The sequence below is a fragment of the Centroberyx affinis genome, unplaced genomic scaffold, assembly GCF_046629955.1.
Source record: "Centroberyx affinis isolate AG114_WGS23_722 - 3 ecotype Tasmania unplaced genomic scaffold, CSIRO-AGI_Caff_v1 ptg000522l_1, whole genome shotgun sequence".
In the NCBI taxonomy this organism is placed as follows: domain Eukaryota; kingdom Metazoa; phylum Chordata; class Actinopteri; order Beryciformes; family Berycidae; genus Centroberyx; species Centroberyx affinis.
In genome coordinates, this window is record NW_027279171.1 from 256,122 (window position 1) to 270,790 (window position 14,669).

At 37.8% G+C, this 14,669-nt stretch overlaps 1 protein-coding gene across 2 annotated transcripts; it reads right to left on the minus strand.

The window, feature by feature from the left end:
• Window positions 1-994: 994 nt before the first annotated feature.
• arfgap1 (ADP-ribosylation factor GTPase activating protein 1) lies at window positions 995-13,601 on the minus strand. Of its 2 annotated transcripts, XM_071517811.1 has the most exons (13): window positions 13,416-13,601; window positions 12,286-12,357; window positions 11,099-11,208; window positions 10,183-10,354; window positions 9,827-9,927; window positions 9,635-9,721; window positions 9,407-9,521; window positions 9,261-9,317; window positions 9,033-9,065; window positions 7,638-7,694; window positions 6,759-6,818; window positions 5,920-5,975; window positions 995-5,800 (listed from the first exon to the last, which is right to left on the minus strand). In XM_071517811.1, exons 2-13 carry the CDS (start codon window positions 12,343-12,345, stop codon window positions 5,458-5,460), a joined length of 1,251 nt encoding a protein of 416 aa, XP_071373912.1. In that variant the 5' UTR covers window positions 12,346-12,357; window positions 13,416-13,601; the 3' UTR covers window positions 995-5,457. The 2 variants fall into 2 exon arrangements, with proteins under 2 accessions (XP_071373912.1, XP_071373913.1); XM_071517812.1 differs by lacking the exon at window positions 7,638-7,694.
• Between the last annotated feature and the right edge of the window lie 1,068 nt (window positions 13,602-14,669).

A 14,669-nucleotide genomic window follows, 5' to 3' on the forward strand; every position in this document is an offset into this window, starting at 1 on the left:
GCTGCTTCAGATATAGTTCGCCTACTCACCATTGACTGGGGGATAGCATTGCTTTCCCCACTCAATATTGGATTGACGCATAACGGGGCGGGAGGGGGAGTTACGGGTGCATGGGATGCATGTAAAAAAGTTCACAAACTGATACTGTACTTGAGTGATTTTTATCTCTGGTATTATATATAGGCCTGTGTGATTGAGTGATTATTTGAAATGAACTTACAATTTTAACACTCATTTTTTATTATTCTAGGTGCGACAACTGGTCTTGGATTTAGTCTGCCCTGCAGGCCTATCACAGAGAAACATGTCACCAGCTATTGAAAGCCCAAAGCGTGACGATACCACCAGACGCCTACTCTATTATGGCCTACGTTTTTTTCTCATCCAGGCCTACTGAATTTTGCTCTGTGTGTAATAGGCTTTTTAATGCTCCGGATTTATTACTTTTTTCCAGATAGACTGATCATTTTGTGTTGTGATAGCTTGATGCAGACAATGAGATTTCATGTTTGAACAAAGTCAAAAACAGGCAACTAAACCAACCCTTTTCCATCCATTACCCAACCTAAACACATTCAGAAATAGGCAGTTGTAGGACAGGAAGGCTGTACCATATCAAAATCTCAGGAAATGAATAAGATAGGGCAACAGTTTTTCTGCTGCGGCATCATTCTGCAGCAACACATTTGGCCTTTAACCCTAATGATTGTCAGTGAGCATGAATCCACCAAAACACCAGTCCTATTTGCATGCCGTGTCCACACCTCATGTCCCCCACAAACACACACACATCTCGATCTTCTCATTATGATGAAAACAGCTCATGTTGAGAAAACTTGTCATAACTACAAAAAAAATCTTGTCCTATCAAATGTAAAAACTCTTGTAAAGTGGAAACCATTTTTCTCCAGTATAACCAGGTTTTTTCCCCCAGAATGGACAATAAATGGGTTTAAATTCAACACTACAGGCACACAATAACTACAACTGCAGATTCACCACACAATACATTTTTATTTAACACAGACACCAGGTGTACAGGAAAAATATCCACAGCCTGAACTGAGTAGGTAACACTGGCTCACCTCATGGGATGGTTGCTGGTGGAACTCGAGGGGAAAGCAGGTTACAACTGCATTTGGATTCACTGAGGAAACAACTTCTGAAAATTAAAAATTACTGAATGGACTTTGCTCCAAGTTACATCTCATGCATGACATCAAAAATAGTATTTCTGACATGACAGCTATATCAACAAACACTGCCACACCCAAATCTTCAGTGTTCGGCAGGCACAGACATTGCATTAAACAGATGTTCTGGAAATTCAAGGTTAAAAATAAGATTCAGAATAGGGGGATAAAATGAACAACATTACTGTCCATCAAAAATTATCTGCTTATGTCAAGAACTATTGGATGCATTTCATTTAACACCATGTTCTGTTATTCAAGTCTAACAGTATCCCCTGCAAAAGACATTCACCAAAAGCAAAAGCACCTTATTTCAGAACTGAGCTCATTGACAGATTTCAACAAGTGACCGTTCAAATCTTCACTTTCTTTAAACTGCGTGATTTCACAGCACCAAGTCCAAGCACTTCCATTCATTTGTGGGTATTTGATATGTCTTAAGTTATGCCAGCATAAAATAAAATATGAAAATTAACAACGCGGCAAGGAAATAATTGCCACTATAAAGCATCAGAAACACAGGGAAAGCTGAGAGCAACAGTACATCCCTTGACATTTCATCTTAGATGTTCATTTAATGACACGCATGTACACCTCATTGTATCACACACACACACACACAAGCAAACGGACATCAGTATCAACAGAAAGACAAAGACAGCTCTTTGAGGCGTGTAACACAATATCAATGTATAGGAGAGCACATGACCGCAGAGGTTGAACTACACAAACGTTGCACAAGTAGCGATCGGTTACTCGGGTTTATGTCATCACATTATCAGTTGGTGTAGAAAACATGCAAAATGCTTTTTAGACCCATCTTTGTTTCTCATTTTGCGTAAGCACACTTCTTTCAGTCAAGACATTACATGCCACGCCAAGTCAAGCCTGCAGCTGGTAAGGCCTACACCAAAACATTGCTGAAGAGGATAAAAAAAAAAGAAAAAGAAACCACAATAAACACATTTTCACCAGTGCATACTCAGTAAGATGCAGTAAACTGAACACTTCTGGGTAGAGGTAGGACATGGGCATGGAATGAAGATAAAGTTAGAGTAAGTTCCCAGGATCAGTTATCTTTCACACTTCAAATTAGAGTGTCATTTTTACTAGTCGTAGACTAGACTATGCGTTAAGGCCCAATTAGGAACGTCTGCAAACCAAGAGCAACAAGTTTTACAACACTGTAATAATTTGGCCTACTGCTCCATGTGACATTAATGACTCCCGGCCGGTGCACACATGGCAGAGGTGCACAGCCTCACAGAATCAGATGCAAATAAAGGGTGTTATCAAACTTATTCCATTTAAGCTGCACAATTTTTGCTCATACTGTGAAAATTCAAAACAAAAATGTAGACAAAGTCCTCCTTTGTAATTTGTTTGAGTGCAGTTAACTTGAGTTTGGTTTGGTGGTTTGTCATTTATGAAAAGCAAGTGTTTCTAGTTCATTAATTAGACGAACAAATGGAATTTTAGAGTTATATACAATATATTAAGGTACAAAGTGTTATGTCACAGGAAATTAAAGGCCACATAGGAGAATTAGAAATTGTTGCACTATTGGCCTAGCTCTAAACAGCTCATTCAAATTTTATGATTACCAGACTATTAGGTTTATAAAATGCCAAATCTCATGTTGACTGCATTTCTACTTGTTAAACTGGTTAAGTTTAACACTTTTCATGCTACATTTGCCTCTATGGTGGAACAATGGAGGTGGAGCTGCCAGTATTTCTGATGGAACAGAACACTGATAACATTTAGTTAAATGCTCTCTTTCAAAATCAGATTAAATAAAAACATTGATATTTCACTCTCAAGATGAATGGGACACAATAGCTAGATTAAACTAATTCACAACACAGCGTTAAAAAACGAACCATCATCAATCTAAACCAGCCAGCCTGTAATGACGCTTTAACATTACTCCACAATTCAGATGTTAATACATATTTTTTTAGGTGTGCAGGATTCAACCCATTTGTGCCACCAGATCCTCTCAAATTCATTACGACTTGAATGCAATGACACCTGACACACATATGAGAGCAGTTCACAGAGCAAGCGTTACTTCATATGAGATGACTGAAAATGACGGTTTACAATGATCTGTTAGTTCAGCTGAGGTCACCATAGGTTACTGTGGCCGTCCCACAGGTTTGGCAGTTTAACGACATGCGATGAACCGTCCAGTCTACAGTCCCCAGTTGTGTCCAGTTATTCAAACACAGTCCTTCATTTACAGTTAGGTGGGCACACATGTGCCACACACACAAACCTGCAATAAAAGCTGATTATCTAATGAAATTATCACTGTACAGAGGAGGAATTTTGTGACTCCACCTCAATAGATCATTCTCTTCCTGATGACCACATTATTTTATCAAGACTAAACCATTTATTTAATCTTCAGACAACATTTATATACTCTTCATTAAAATATCCAATGTATGTTTAAAACACAAAAAAGGTTAATGAACTCATGAGTGAAACGTCCAGCAACTGACTTTCATAATATAAGAGTCATTGCTCGCTGCTTCGAAGCATCAGCTGGATTCAGAAAAGAAGTTTGTCTTTACACCTGGCCCAACCTGTGCCTGGTTTACACCAGTTTATGAACAGATCCCATCCTGCATTAATTTGAAAGTGAGGCAGCACAGTCAGCCATTCAAATAGTATTGGCCCGCTTTAAGGGTGGGGAAAAAATACCCGTATTATATCAATATATATATCAATAAGTTATGGCAAGCATTGTGACATTTTGTTGACATTACAATGCTTTTAATGAAAGAACTTGTAATGATGTTCTGTCAAAAAAAATAAATAAATGGAAAAACAGGTAATCAAATACTGCTTGAAAGTCTGAAAGGCCTTGAATTTCATCGAACTGATTTTTTCCATAGGTATATTTTGACATTTTCCTATCCAAAGGGATTTATTTCTTGGAGTGTTGTTAAAAACACAATTTACCCAAGGTGAAACCAAAAAAGTGGAAGTGATGTTGTTAGAATTGCAGCGCAGCAGCTTTTGCCTCCAGGCAGCTGTGCTAACAATTACTGTATCGGCATGTCAGAGGTTCAACAGCTAATTGATGTTAAATTAATAAATGTATCCATTTTGACAAAAATGAAAGTTTTAAGTAATCTGTATCAAAATTACTACAAAAGTGATTTCAGCTGGTGAGCATGACAATGTGATTCATGCATGTTTATCTACAACCAACAGTTAGTCATTTGTCTTTTACCAGTGGGGCAATTGTTAATTTATTTTGTTTGGAACACAACAAATATTCAACCTTTGAGCGCTCCCCATCTTATCGTTTTTGTGTCCCTGATGATGCATCAGGAGCTCTCTGTCAATTTCCAAACCCCTTGACTATTTGCATATTTTTGTGCTAAAAGTATGTTTTACATTCAGTTGTACTGAAACTGCATTGCTTTAATTACCAAAAAGTGATAAAGAGTTGACATTTTACATTACTCAGAGTTCATTTAACATTTCCATTTATTTTAGCCAATTTATTTTAATTTTACTTTGTTCCTTTTATATCACTTTATAGCTATAGTTTTAGATAGTATTAGCATATCATTTTGAGTTGTATCTACTCAAAGTGCGATATTCCAAGAAAAAAAAAGTATTTTGAAATTGTATTTACAAAACAAATGTGCAAAAGGTCGAGGGGCAGGATAAGGACCTTTTGGGGCAACTGTTGATAAGATTTATACTTCATCTTTTAAAAATCGTCTGTGATTGAGAAAAACTTAAAGATTTCACCAACAAACAGAAAAGGGTGCGATCAGTGTTTAGTTGTTCTTAGTCAACATCATATTTACAATGTCAAATTTTCTATCTCATGCATAAATTCTCATATGATGTACTGAATGCCAATATCAATAAACCTGCGATATGAACACTGGCTTATTCACCATTAAAAGTGTTGTACTGAAGTACGGACAGTAAGGACGTTATGACAATATCTACATTGATTTAGAGTTTAATTCATTGTGATGAAGATAATTTACATTAAAATACAAGACTGCAACTCAACAGTATTTTTTTTTAGGAATAACTTTCATAATTAGCTCAATTTAACTTTGGGTTTCATTCATTCGTACTCGGGCTATAATAAATACATATTGAATGGATTGACGGGAGCCGAGCTGAAGCAGCTCTTTCCCTGAAAGTGCCTGTGAGATGAACAGAGAGACGGAGAGAAAGGGCCAGGTTGGGAACGGTAAGAAGGTGCATGAGTGTGAGGCCACTACCAGTCTGCATTATCCCAGGTTTCCTCAGCAGGTTTCGTGGGGCTCTTCTTTCCCTTGACGTCCTCGGCGTTCTCCCAGTTGTTGTCCCAGGCCTCCCAGCTGTCTCCTGTGCTGTGTTTGTTGTTGGATGCTGCCTCCGAACCCCAATTGTCCCAACTGTCAGAGCTCTTCTTCGCAGAATTATCTGCGTGGGTCCAACTATCACTGCTGGGAGATTTCTTGGGCTTTAGGGAGCTGTTGCTGCCAAAGGTTTCCCAGAAGTCCTTTACGGGAGGCTGGGCAGAACTGCCCTGGTAGCCCTCAGTGGCATCCATGTTCTGGTAGCTCTCTCCAGCAGACCTGAACACAGTCAACACACAAGTAAAAGATGCTCAGATAGCTCACATATAATGGCATTCAGCCACACAGTGAAAAAGCTATGCATGATTTTTTAAATTGTATGAATTTGCTTCTGTTACCCGTCTTCTGTCTTTCCCGAGAAGAGATTAGTCAATTTTGCACCAGCTCCCTGGACCTAAGACAAGACAAGACTTAAGTTGACAAAATATTGATACAGTTGTTACTGCAAATATTAAATCCTGATGACTTTACACTATTCTACTACAAAATGATTCAATATATTGGGTTTCTACACAAAGTACTCTAGTCAAATTGAAAATTGTATCAAGATTAAACTTTGGAAGTTTAATAAGCAAATCTATTTTTCAACACTGACAATGTTTAATGAAATTTTCAGTTTATTGAGTTTAGTATATCCAACTTTTTATTTTTTATAATGGTAGAGACACCAATTGATTTTTGACTGACAAAAAACATTTTGGAACATCAAGTGGTATAAATGATGCCCAAAGGAATTTAAATATCATAAGTAGTTATTATTATCTGCATAATAGAAGACATTGTTCTGCAATGTTACAGCACTATTAGCAAGAGGAGTTTTAGCTACAACAATAATAATAAAAGTTTGTGCACACTGATTTTGACTACTGAATACAAACATTTGTTGGTTTAACAAAGAACGTTTGAAAGAAAATGTCTACACAGTACTCACCACCAGAATAAAAATGGCAGCAAGAAAAATGGGAGATCACATTACATTAACATTGTTCAAATGTACATTAACACAGCCAAACCAGTCTCCCTTGAGCGATACAAAATGGGAGGCACTACTTGTGCACAGATTTTACATGAACCCCGGCCTAATGGGAAAAGTCTTGGATCAGAGCCCATGTTGTCTGCTCAGGAGACTGGTTCTGGATCTGTGCAGCATGGCGGAGGTTTCCCCCCACCAGCCTACCTTGCCTGCCAGCCCAGTGATGCTGACTGCCATTTCATCTAGCAATTTTCCATCTTTCACCTGGATGAGCCAAATTATTATTAAAAACCAAAACAAACTCAACAGGTTGGTCAAACAGAATAGTGAACTGCAGTTGCTTTTTGATTGTGAGAAAAGTGATTATGTGTTTGATAAGGGTATTGATAATCAGCACAAGACCAAACTAACTCTTTGCTACATCTAAACTCCAAACTAATGCAGCAATAACTTTTTTGTAATTTTCTACAAGAAAGACTATGCTACATAAGCACATACTAAATACCTTTAATCACCAATGCCAACAGTACATTAGAAGACAAAAGCAAGGTTAAAAACTGTGTTTAACCACCAGTCTCTCTCAGTCAGTGGCCTTTGTGTCAGTCAAGCGAGTAAAACACTGAACAGGATCACAAAAATATTCTTCTAATTAAAAAAATTGAATTGTCATGTTATTCTTCTCTTCTTACTACTGAATTTTGATTTGTGAACATGAACATGTCTCTCTTTCAGTATATCAAGACTTATTTGATGATCTCATCAACAGACATATCCAAGAGCTACTCAATTGACAGTAAGAGTTAAACTACGTGGAGTGCCCTCACCCTAACTACAGATAGAATGACATATATTCTACTTAATACATTCTCCGTCACAGCTGTCTGAATATCTGACTGGAAAAGCCATTAAAAATTGGTCTTCCTACAATCTCAAAACCATCACTTTTGTCGTTTAGTGTAACGCCGGCATAAAGCAAATAAATTCCCACAGACAGGCAATCTAGAAAATGCACATTCACATCTGAAGCTGTTAGAAAGCACTGCAACCCACCACCAAGTCAACAACTTCAAACATCAATGTTACCTTTTCTTGGGTAGGTTTGATAACATTCTCATTTAATGTCTGTCCTAACTCTGTGGCCTAGTTGGAAGTGAGAGGGGAGAATTCGCTTGAATAAAACAGAGGAGTTCAACATTCACAATAATGCAAGACACTGAGCCACTGGTTCTGCAGTTGCATGAGGCGAGTCGTCATTGCATTCGCTATGACACTGAACAAGCACTAGGGGGTGTAATGGTTCATAAAACTCACATGTCAGTGCATACCTCTCTTCTGGGGCAGTGGTTTAATATTGCACTCTAATAAAAAAATATGTTTTTTAAAGGTTGGTAAAGCCCAAGCAGCCTTAATTAATCTTAGGGGCTTTTTAAGTGTATATCTTCCATTTCAGATTTTCAAGGGCAGCTTCTTTGCCACCTGAGTTGAATCTGTAAAGTGAAATGTTGCATTGGGATTTAGAATTTTTTTAAGACTTTTCCCACAGCACTGCTATCTTATTGCCTTATTTAGAGGAAAACAAGTCATGAGTAGCCAGTAACAATATTTAAAAAAATATATCATTAGATTTCAGTAAGAATATGTACCAAACCAAAGGAAGTGTACTGAGATGTTGATTTAATTTTACATACCATTACACCTCTAAAGCACTGTCAGCAGCAAACAAATGATCATCAATAGGACAGAAACTGTCATGCGTGAATGGATAACCCATGATCAACAGACCGGAGTGAACAATGTTTCTGTATAACATGAGGGCAAAGAATTAAAAGCAATCCCCATCCCATCTACTCTCAATTCTACATTATGACAGTATCAGATTTAACACTACTGTCCCCATAGGTTATCCATAAACTCAAAGTGCAGGTGCCAAGACAAACATAAAACTTGTGTTAATATATCCAAGCAGAAGCCAGTGAAGCTGACATCCACCATTGTGCACAAACAAGCGTAGACTGTTTCTGTTTTGATTAGTTGGACTGAAAAACCATGACAAGCTGACAAGGTAAGAGAAATTAATAATTTCTTTAAAAAAAAGAAAGAAAGAAAAGAATACATGTGCAACATATAAACTTTATGATGACAAAGCGCCATGCAGCTGGTATCTGCTTTACCGGTTCTGGGGGCGCTTTATAGCCCCTTAACTAGGTCCAGAGGAGGCAAAGAGATATTAAAGTAGTAACACAGTTCATTCTACTGCAATAATAAAAAGGAAGTCATTCATGCATTTTTGAGGTTCACATCTTAAAAGTTTACACAGTATGTTAAGAGATGTATCAGGCAAAATGTCTGAACCATCTAATCAGAAATGATGTGAGCACTCTACTTAAGGTAAAGTAAGAGGGAAGTAGTAAGTAAGGAAAGCCAGATAATATCAAGTGTAAAGCTGAAAGCTAACTGTATTAGCTGTATTAGTCATACCTTTAAGGTTGCTTGGTTTGCCAGTTTAGCTGTCTGTATGAAGGAAAAAAGGAGAAAAAAATTATTAATTAATCTGACCATTACCAGACACTTTATTTTTTAACTATATGCGAATGTTCTTGTTTTGCATTAAATATGTCCAGATAAGGGCCGTTATTTCTCTGCATAAATCCTTAGACATTCAGTGCCAACAGGATGTTATAGTGTTTATCATATGAATATACTTACATTATCTTTAGCGACAGAGGCAAACTTGCTAGCTCCAACAGTGAAACTGCTCCAACCCTGGCAAGAAAAAAACAAACAGAATCATAAAGAAGGTATTCTACAGTGAAGGAAAATACAACTCAGCTTGAAGATATATTGTGACATACTGAATAAATGGAAGACATGGCATTGTTCAGGAAGTCATCCTCTTTCTTCTCTGGGGTCACCGTGTTGCCAAAACCAACATACCGGTTCTCTTGATTCCCACTGTAGCCCCCTCCACTGGAGAAGAGTAGAAAATGTAATGAAAACATTTCAATAAAGACATGCTTTGGCCTGGAGAACAACAAGATAAAGTATAGCAGCAGGAGAAGGGTGTAATGTAATGCTCTCACCTTTGATAAGAGTTAACATCATCACTCAACCAGTCTTCAAAAGCCTTGTCGTTAGACTTTGACGTGTTCTGTCCAGGTCCCCCTGAGCTACAAGAGAGAAATGCGATGTCACTGCGTTGATGACTGTTCTGTATTGCACTCCAGACAATGCAGTGGCTTCAACATGTTGTACAAGATTGCCTTCACTCTTACCGGTGAGAGGATGATAGGCTAGTCTTAGGTTGAGGAGATGTCCAGTTTTTAGCAGAAGACGTCTCAATGGACCAATCCTTACCCTCTGCTAATGTTGCAACCTGTCATATACAATGTACAATGTCATTCCTATCACTCAAATTTTAAGTTAAATTGATCTTGATTTCTTTCTCCAAACATACCATTAAAATTTGAAATCAAGTCTCTATCTCTGTTAGTTTCATAGTTAAAGCTAAAAAATTACAATCCTCTAAATGTGAATATGAAAAGTGTAAGTAGTTAACAATGACAGCTGTGGTCTGCATTCTGCATGACAGCATCTTTTAATCATAGACCTATGGGTCTGCACGCCTCACCTTGTCCCTGAACAGTGCAGCAGCTCTGCTGTTGTATTTCTCCTGCAAGTTCCAGCTGGGATCATAATCATCCTGGAGTTCAAGAAACAGGCGGAATTTTCCGTTCCCTCCTGCTTTCATCTTCTCAAGCTCAATATCCTTCCACTTGTCCATGGTGACAGAGCGCACAAAGCTGCAGAGAGGACATAACGGATAAATTAATTACTATCAGACTTGTCATACTTGAATGGAAAGGCATTAAACACTTATCTTTTGGGAGATTGGCCTGTTGGTCAATTTACCCGTTACATGATGAGAACATGGACACTAAAATCATCCAATGATTCACTCCGTTGTTCCAAGGATGATTTTGGTGTCTATGTTCTAAACGTGTAAGCTGACCAATGGGATAATCTCCCAAAAAACTCAGTGTATTCATTTAAGGGATTTAATTTTATTTAGCTACTAGAGCTGAAATATTTCACAAAAGTCTGTTTGGAAAATAGATAGATGATAATAAATAAAGTAAGATATTTGAATTCTGAAAACTAGCTTTCCACCCGTAATATCTCAGAACCGAAACTATGAAGTAAGGCCCGTTCACATGAGCATTTATGATTAATCAAAAAACAGACAATATCCCATGTATTTCGATGAGACCTCTGCGTTGACGGATGACATGGATTGACGGAATGCAGTGGGTGAAAATATCGCAATGCAGTCCGTCAAAAAGGTTGAAACTTTTGACAGAACTGCTAATGGACTTCATCAGCCAATGAAATTTGTACAGACTGCTTTGAAAACTTTAGAGATACGCCCACAACACCACAATCTAGGTGGTTTCAACGCCTACTTGTCTGTGGATTTGACAGATAGCAAATGTCCCATATGAAAATCCCAAAGTCATCAACACCTCAGTAAACTTCAAGATACGTACCTGAGGTGTACTCCCAGGCCCCGGTGCTTCCCGGAGCATTCAAGACAAATCCAGATCCCATAGGTCACACTCACCCACTGGGGGTTGAACGCCCCACACTCAAAGCAAAGCTGAGAAAAGAGGATGTGTAGAATTTATTTATTTATTAATAATTAGATATACAGCATTTTGGATTTTTGTAGAATGAAGCGCATCTGTAGCCTGACCATAGCAACATTTCTTAAGTGCTACTTTTTAAAGGTAATTTTTGCTTTAAGAAAAAAGTTTTCATTTTAACATATATCTTATAAAAAAGCTTAAGACTAAGCGTGAATCTTGGAAGCAAAGTTCTCATATTTCTTTTGTTTTTTCTTATAATCTCACTTGTCAAAAGACAGAAAAAGACAAGGCACGGCAATTATTATTTAAAATGCAAAACCTATAATGTAAACACATATTTGAGTTAATAATTGAAAGTTTTGATGTTTAGGCTTGCAGTTATTCTTAAATATTTAAGGTTGTAATTTGAATTATATATTCACTTTTGAAGTTAAGAGACGTTACAGCTGTCCTACCGTTATTGCAAAGGATGCAGGCTAACAAACGTAATTAAATAGTCCACCATGGTCAGGGATTAAGACGTTCATTTTTGGAAATGAAAGTGCAATTTTAGAAATAAAATAAATGTTTAAAAATACAACATTTTGGAAAGATTTTGAATCATACAAAATCAAAAATGAATTTCATCATAATAAAAAAGTTAAGTGCTTTGGGGTAAGATATTCTTTTAATTTAGTAATCTCCAAGACAATAACTCTTACTTTTACTTGATTACTCATTTTTAACAGGCTAATGAATTTGCTCCTGAATTTCCCCCAGGGGATCAATAAAGTGCAATCTTAATCTTAAAATACATTCCATTAGCTCATATTATGAGTTCAAATCTGGCCTATGACCTTTGGCACCTTACCATCCCCACCCACCTGTCCCACCTTTCTTATCATTCTCCAGTATAGGCCTATACTATTTTATGAAGCAAAAATGTTATTAGATATTGTAAGAAAAAATTACAACTAACTGAATGATACATTGAAAACGTCTCCACCTCTGCTACCTTACTACATGCCTGGTAGGGTTATGATGAGCTGACAATATTTTGACCAAGTAGTGAAAACATGGCTTCGAAGTTACAAGGTGTTACGACTTACATTGTTCTCATCCTGGGTTCTCACTTCCTTCAGAACTCTTCTGGTCCTTGGACTCGCCATTTTTGACCCACACTGAAAGAGAATTTAAAGCCTAAGTATCAAAGTTGATAACAAACTCCCGGTAAATCTGTTAAAAAAAACACCAACTGTAAACATAAAAATTAATGTTCTGTACCCGATTCCACACTACCAAGCTATCCTGCATCTTAAAGGAATGGCCGATCAATGAATGAATCACATCCTGATGAAGGCTTAGCATAGTTGGTGTGATAAATAAAAATCACAGCAAGTAGAGCAGTGTGCAGCTTATTCACTTCTATTACTGTCAATGAATGAAACCATCAACACAGTACTAGAGGTCTGTTTCGCATGTACCTATTGGATAGTGTTTTCAGGAAATTAAACATTGGATGATGGTGTTGAGGCTGCTGACCCCAGTTACATAAATACTGTGGTCCTAACAGAGAGATGTGATGTTTTCACATAAGCCAACAACCACCTCCTCTGCAAATAGAGTGGAGTCAAACAGACATTCAAATGGAAAGGATATCAAATATTTGTCAAGCAAGTCTCTGATACAGAGTGCTACATTCCTTAGACCACCAGCATCTGCCCCTCTGAGCAAGAACTATCATGTACAAAAATAAATTGCAGGTCTCAGCCTAGTTTAATACATCCATGGTCTCAGCCAGCAGACTACAGGCTACAGGCATTGGCCCTTCATGGGAATTATGAGAAAAGAAATCGAGCTTTTTTGTTTTCAAATTCCACTCGAAACATCAAACATTCAGTAATTCAAATATCGTTTGGCCTCGATGTACACACTGTAAAACAATTTACTAGTCAAAGATTTCACGAAGAATTGCAAAATGAATTTCAAATGCATTTACACCTCGACTCGTGACAAATGTTACAGCTCACGTTAGTCGTGAGGTTGCGTGTATTTTCTGTAAAAATACGTTTGAAACGTTAAGACTTCGCTATTTCGAGCTTGTTATTTTTAGGCGATATCAAGTGTTTGATGGACATGCAACACCAAATATCAAACATTAAGTGAATTGACATGTTAGCTAAGGAATGCTAGCTGACGACCGGTAGGCTAACGTTAGCTGAAGCTACTCATCCTTTACCTGTCTGTGATTGATGCACAACGCAGGCGCTGTTTCGAGGGTCTGTCGGTTGAGCTGATAAACCCTATGGAGGTTTCGCTTCGGTCGTGGAGGCACAGAAAATAATTTGTTGTCACACACTGCAACACACCGACAGAAGAAAAATAGGAACGTTGACTGCTGATGTTAAACACCGGTGGCCATGTTCCTGTTTGCATACGTTGGCAATGCAATGCATCTTGGGAGTCCTTTTGCTTCTTCTTCTGCTCCTTCTTCTTCTGCCTCTGCTGCGTCTACTGCTTCGGAGTGTGAACCAGAGATGACATTATTATCACAACAGTAAGTCTATTTCTTTCATAAAATCACTTCTCAAAAATTCATTAAAAAAATAAATTATTTAATGCAGCGCAGCGTCCTATTTCACTCAACACTGTTCTCATCACCTGTCTTTTTTACATCTTACATTTGAAAATAAAACATGTGCAGCGTGTTTCTAAAAGCTGTAATGTCTTGTGCCCAAACCGTAATAACCTCTCTTTTATTTCTACCATACGTATTCCTCTGTTACCTTTACTCTATTTGATATAAAGGTTTCCCCTCTCTTCATCCCAGTGTTCTCATTCACAAATGTGTTTTCCTCCATATAATTCCTTTGGCTTTTGCTTTATTTAGTTGAATTATTTAGCTGAATGGCCTGTCAATGGGGCTTGATTAGTCAGAGCAGAGCAGCTTCATGTCCCCTCACCCAAACCCAAATAAATCTCACAACTCCACTAATCTTAATATTTGATTATTTGAAACCTCAATCTTAAATTAATTAATACTGAGAACAAACCTGAACATAATTAAAGCTTTACCAGGTTTCATCTGATCTATCCATTAATCCTGCAAATGCATGTGCATGAACAGTCACGAGAACTGTTCACTATTACCACGCACAAAGGTCTCTTCAGATACTGTCGACTACCTTTTGGAATCACCTCAGCCCCAGCATTTTCCAACGTGCTATGGACCAAATCTTCAGTGGGCTGCCAGGAGTTCAGTGCTATCTGGACGATATCCTTTGCACTGGAGCCACTGATGAGGAACACCTTCACAACCTGGATGCCACTCTTCATAGATTGAAGGAATATGGACTCAGGGTTGTGGACGCCCCACCACCCCAGAACGTCAGCCAGTTGCGTTCTTTCCTATGATTACTTAACTACTACGGTCGTTTCATTCCAAACCTGGCATTGCTGTTAAAGCCACTACATGAATTACTCTGCCAAGACA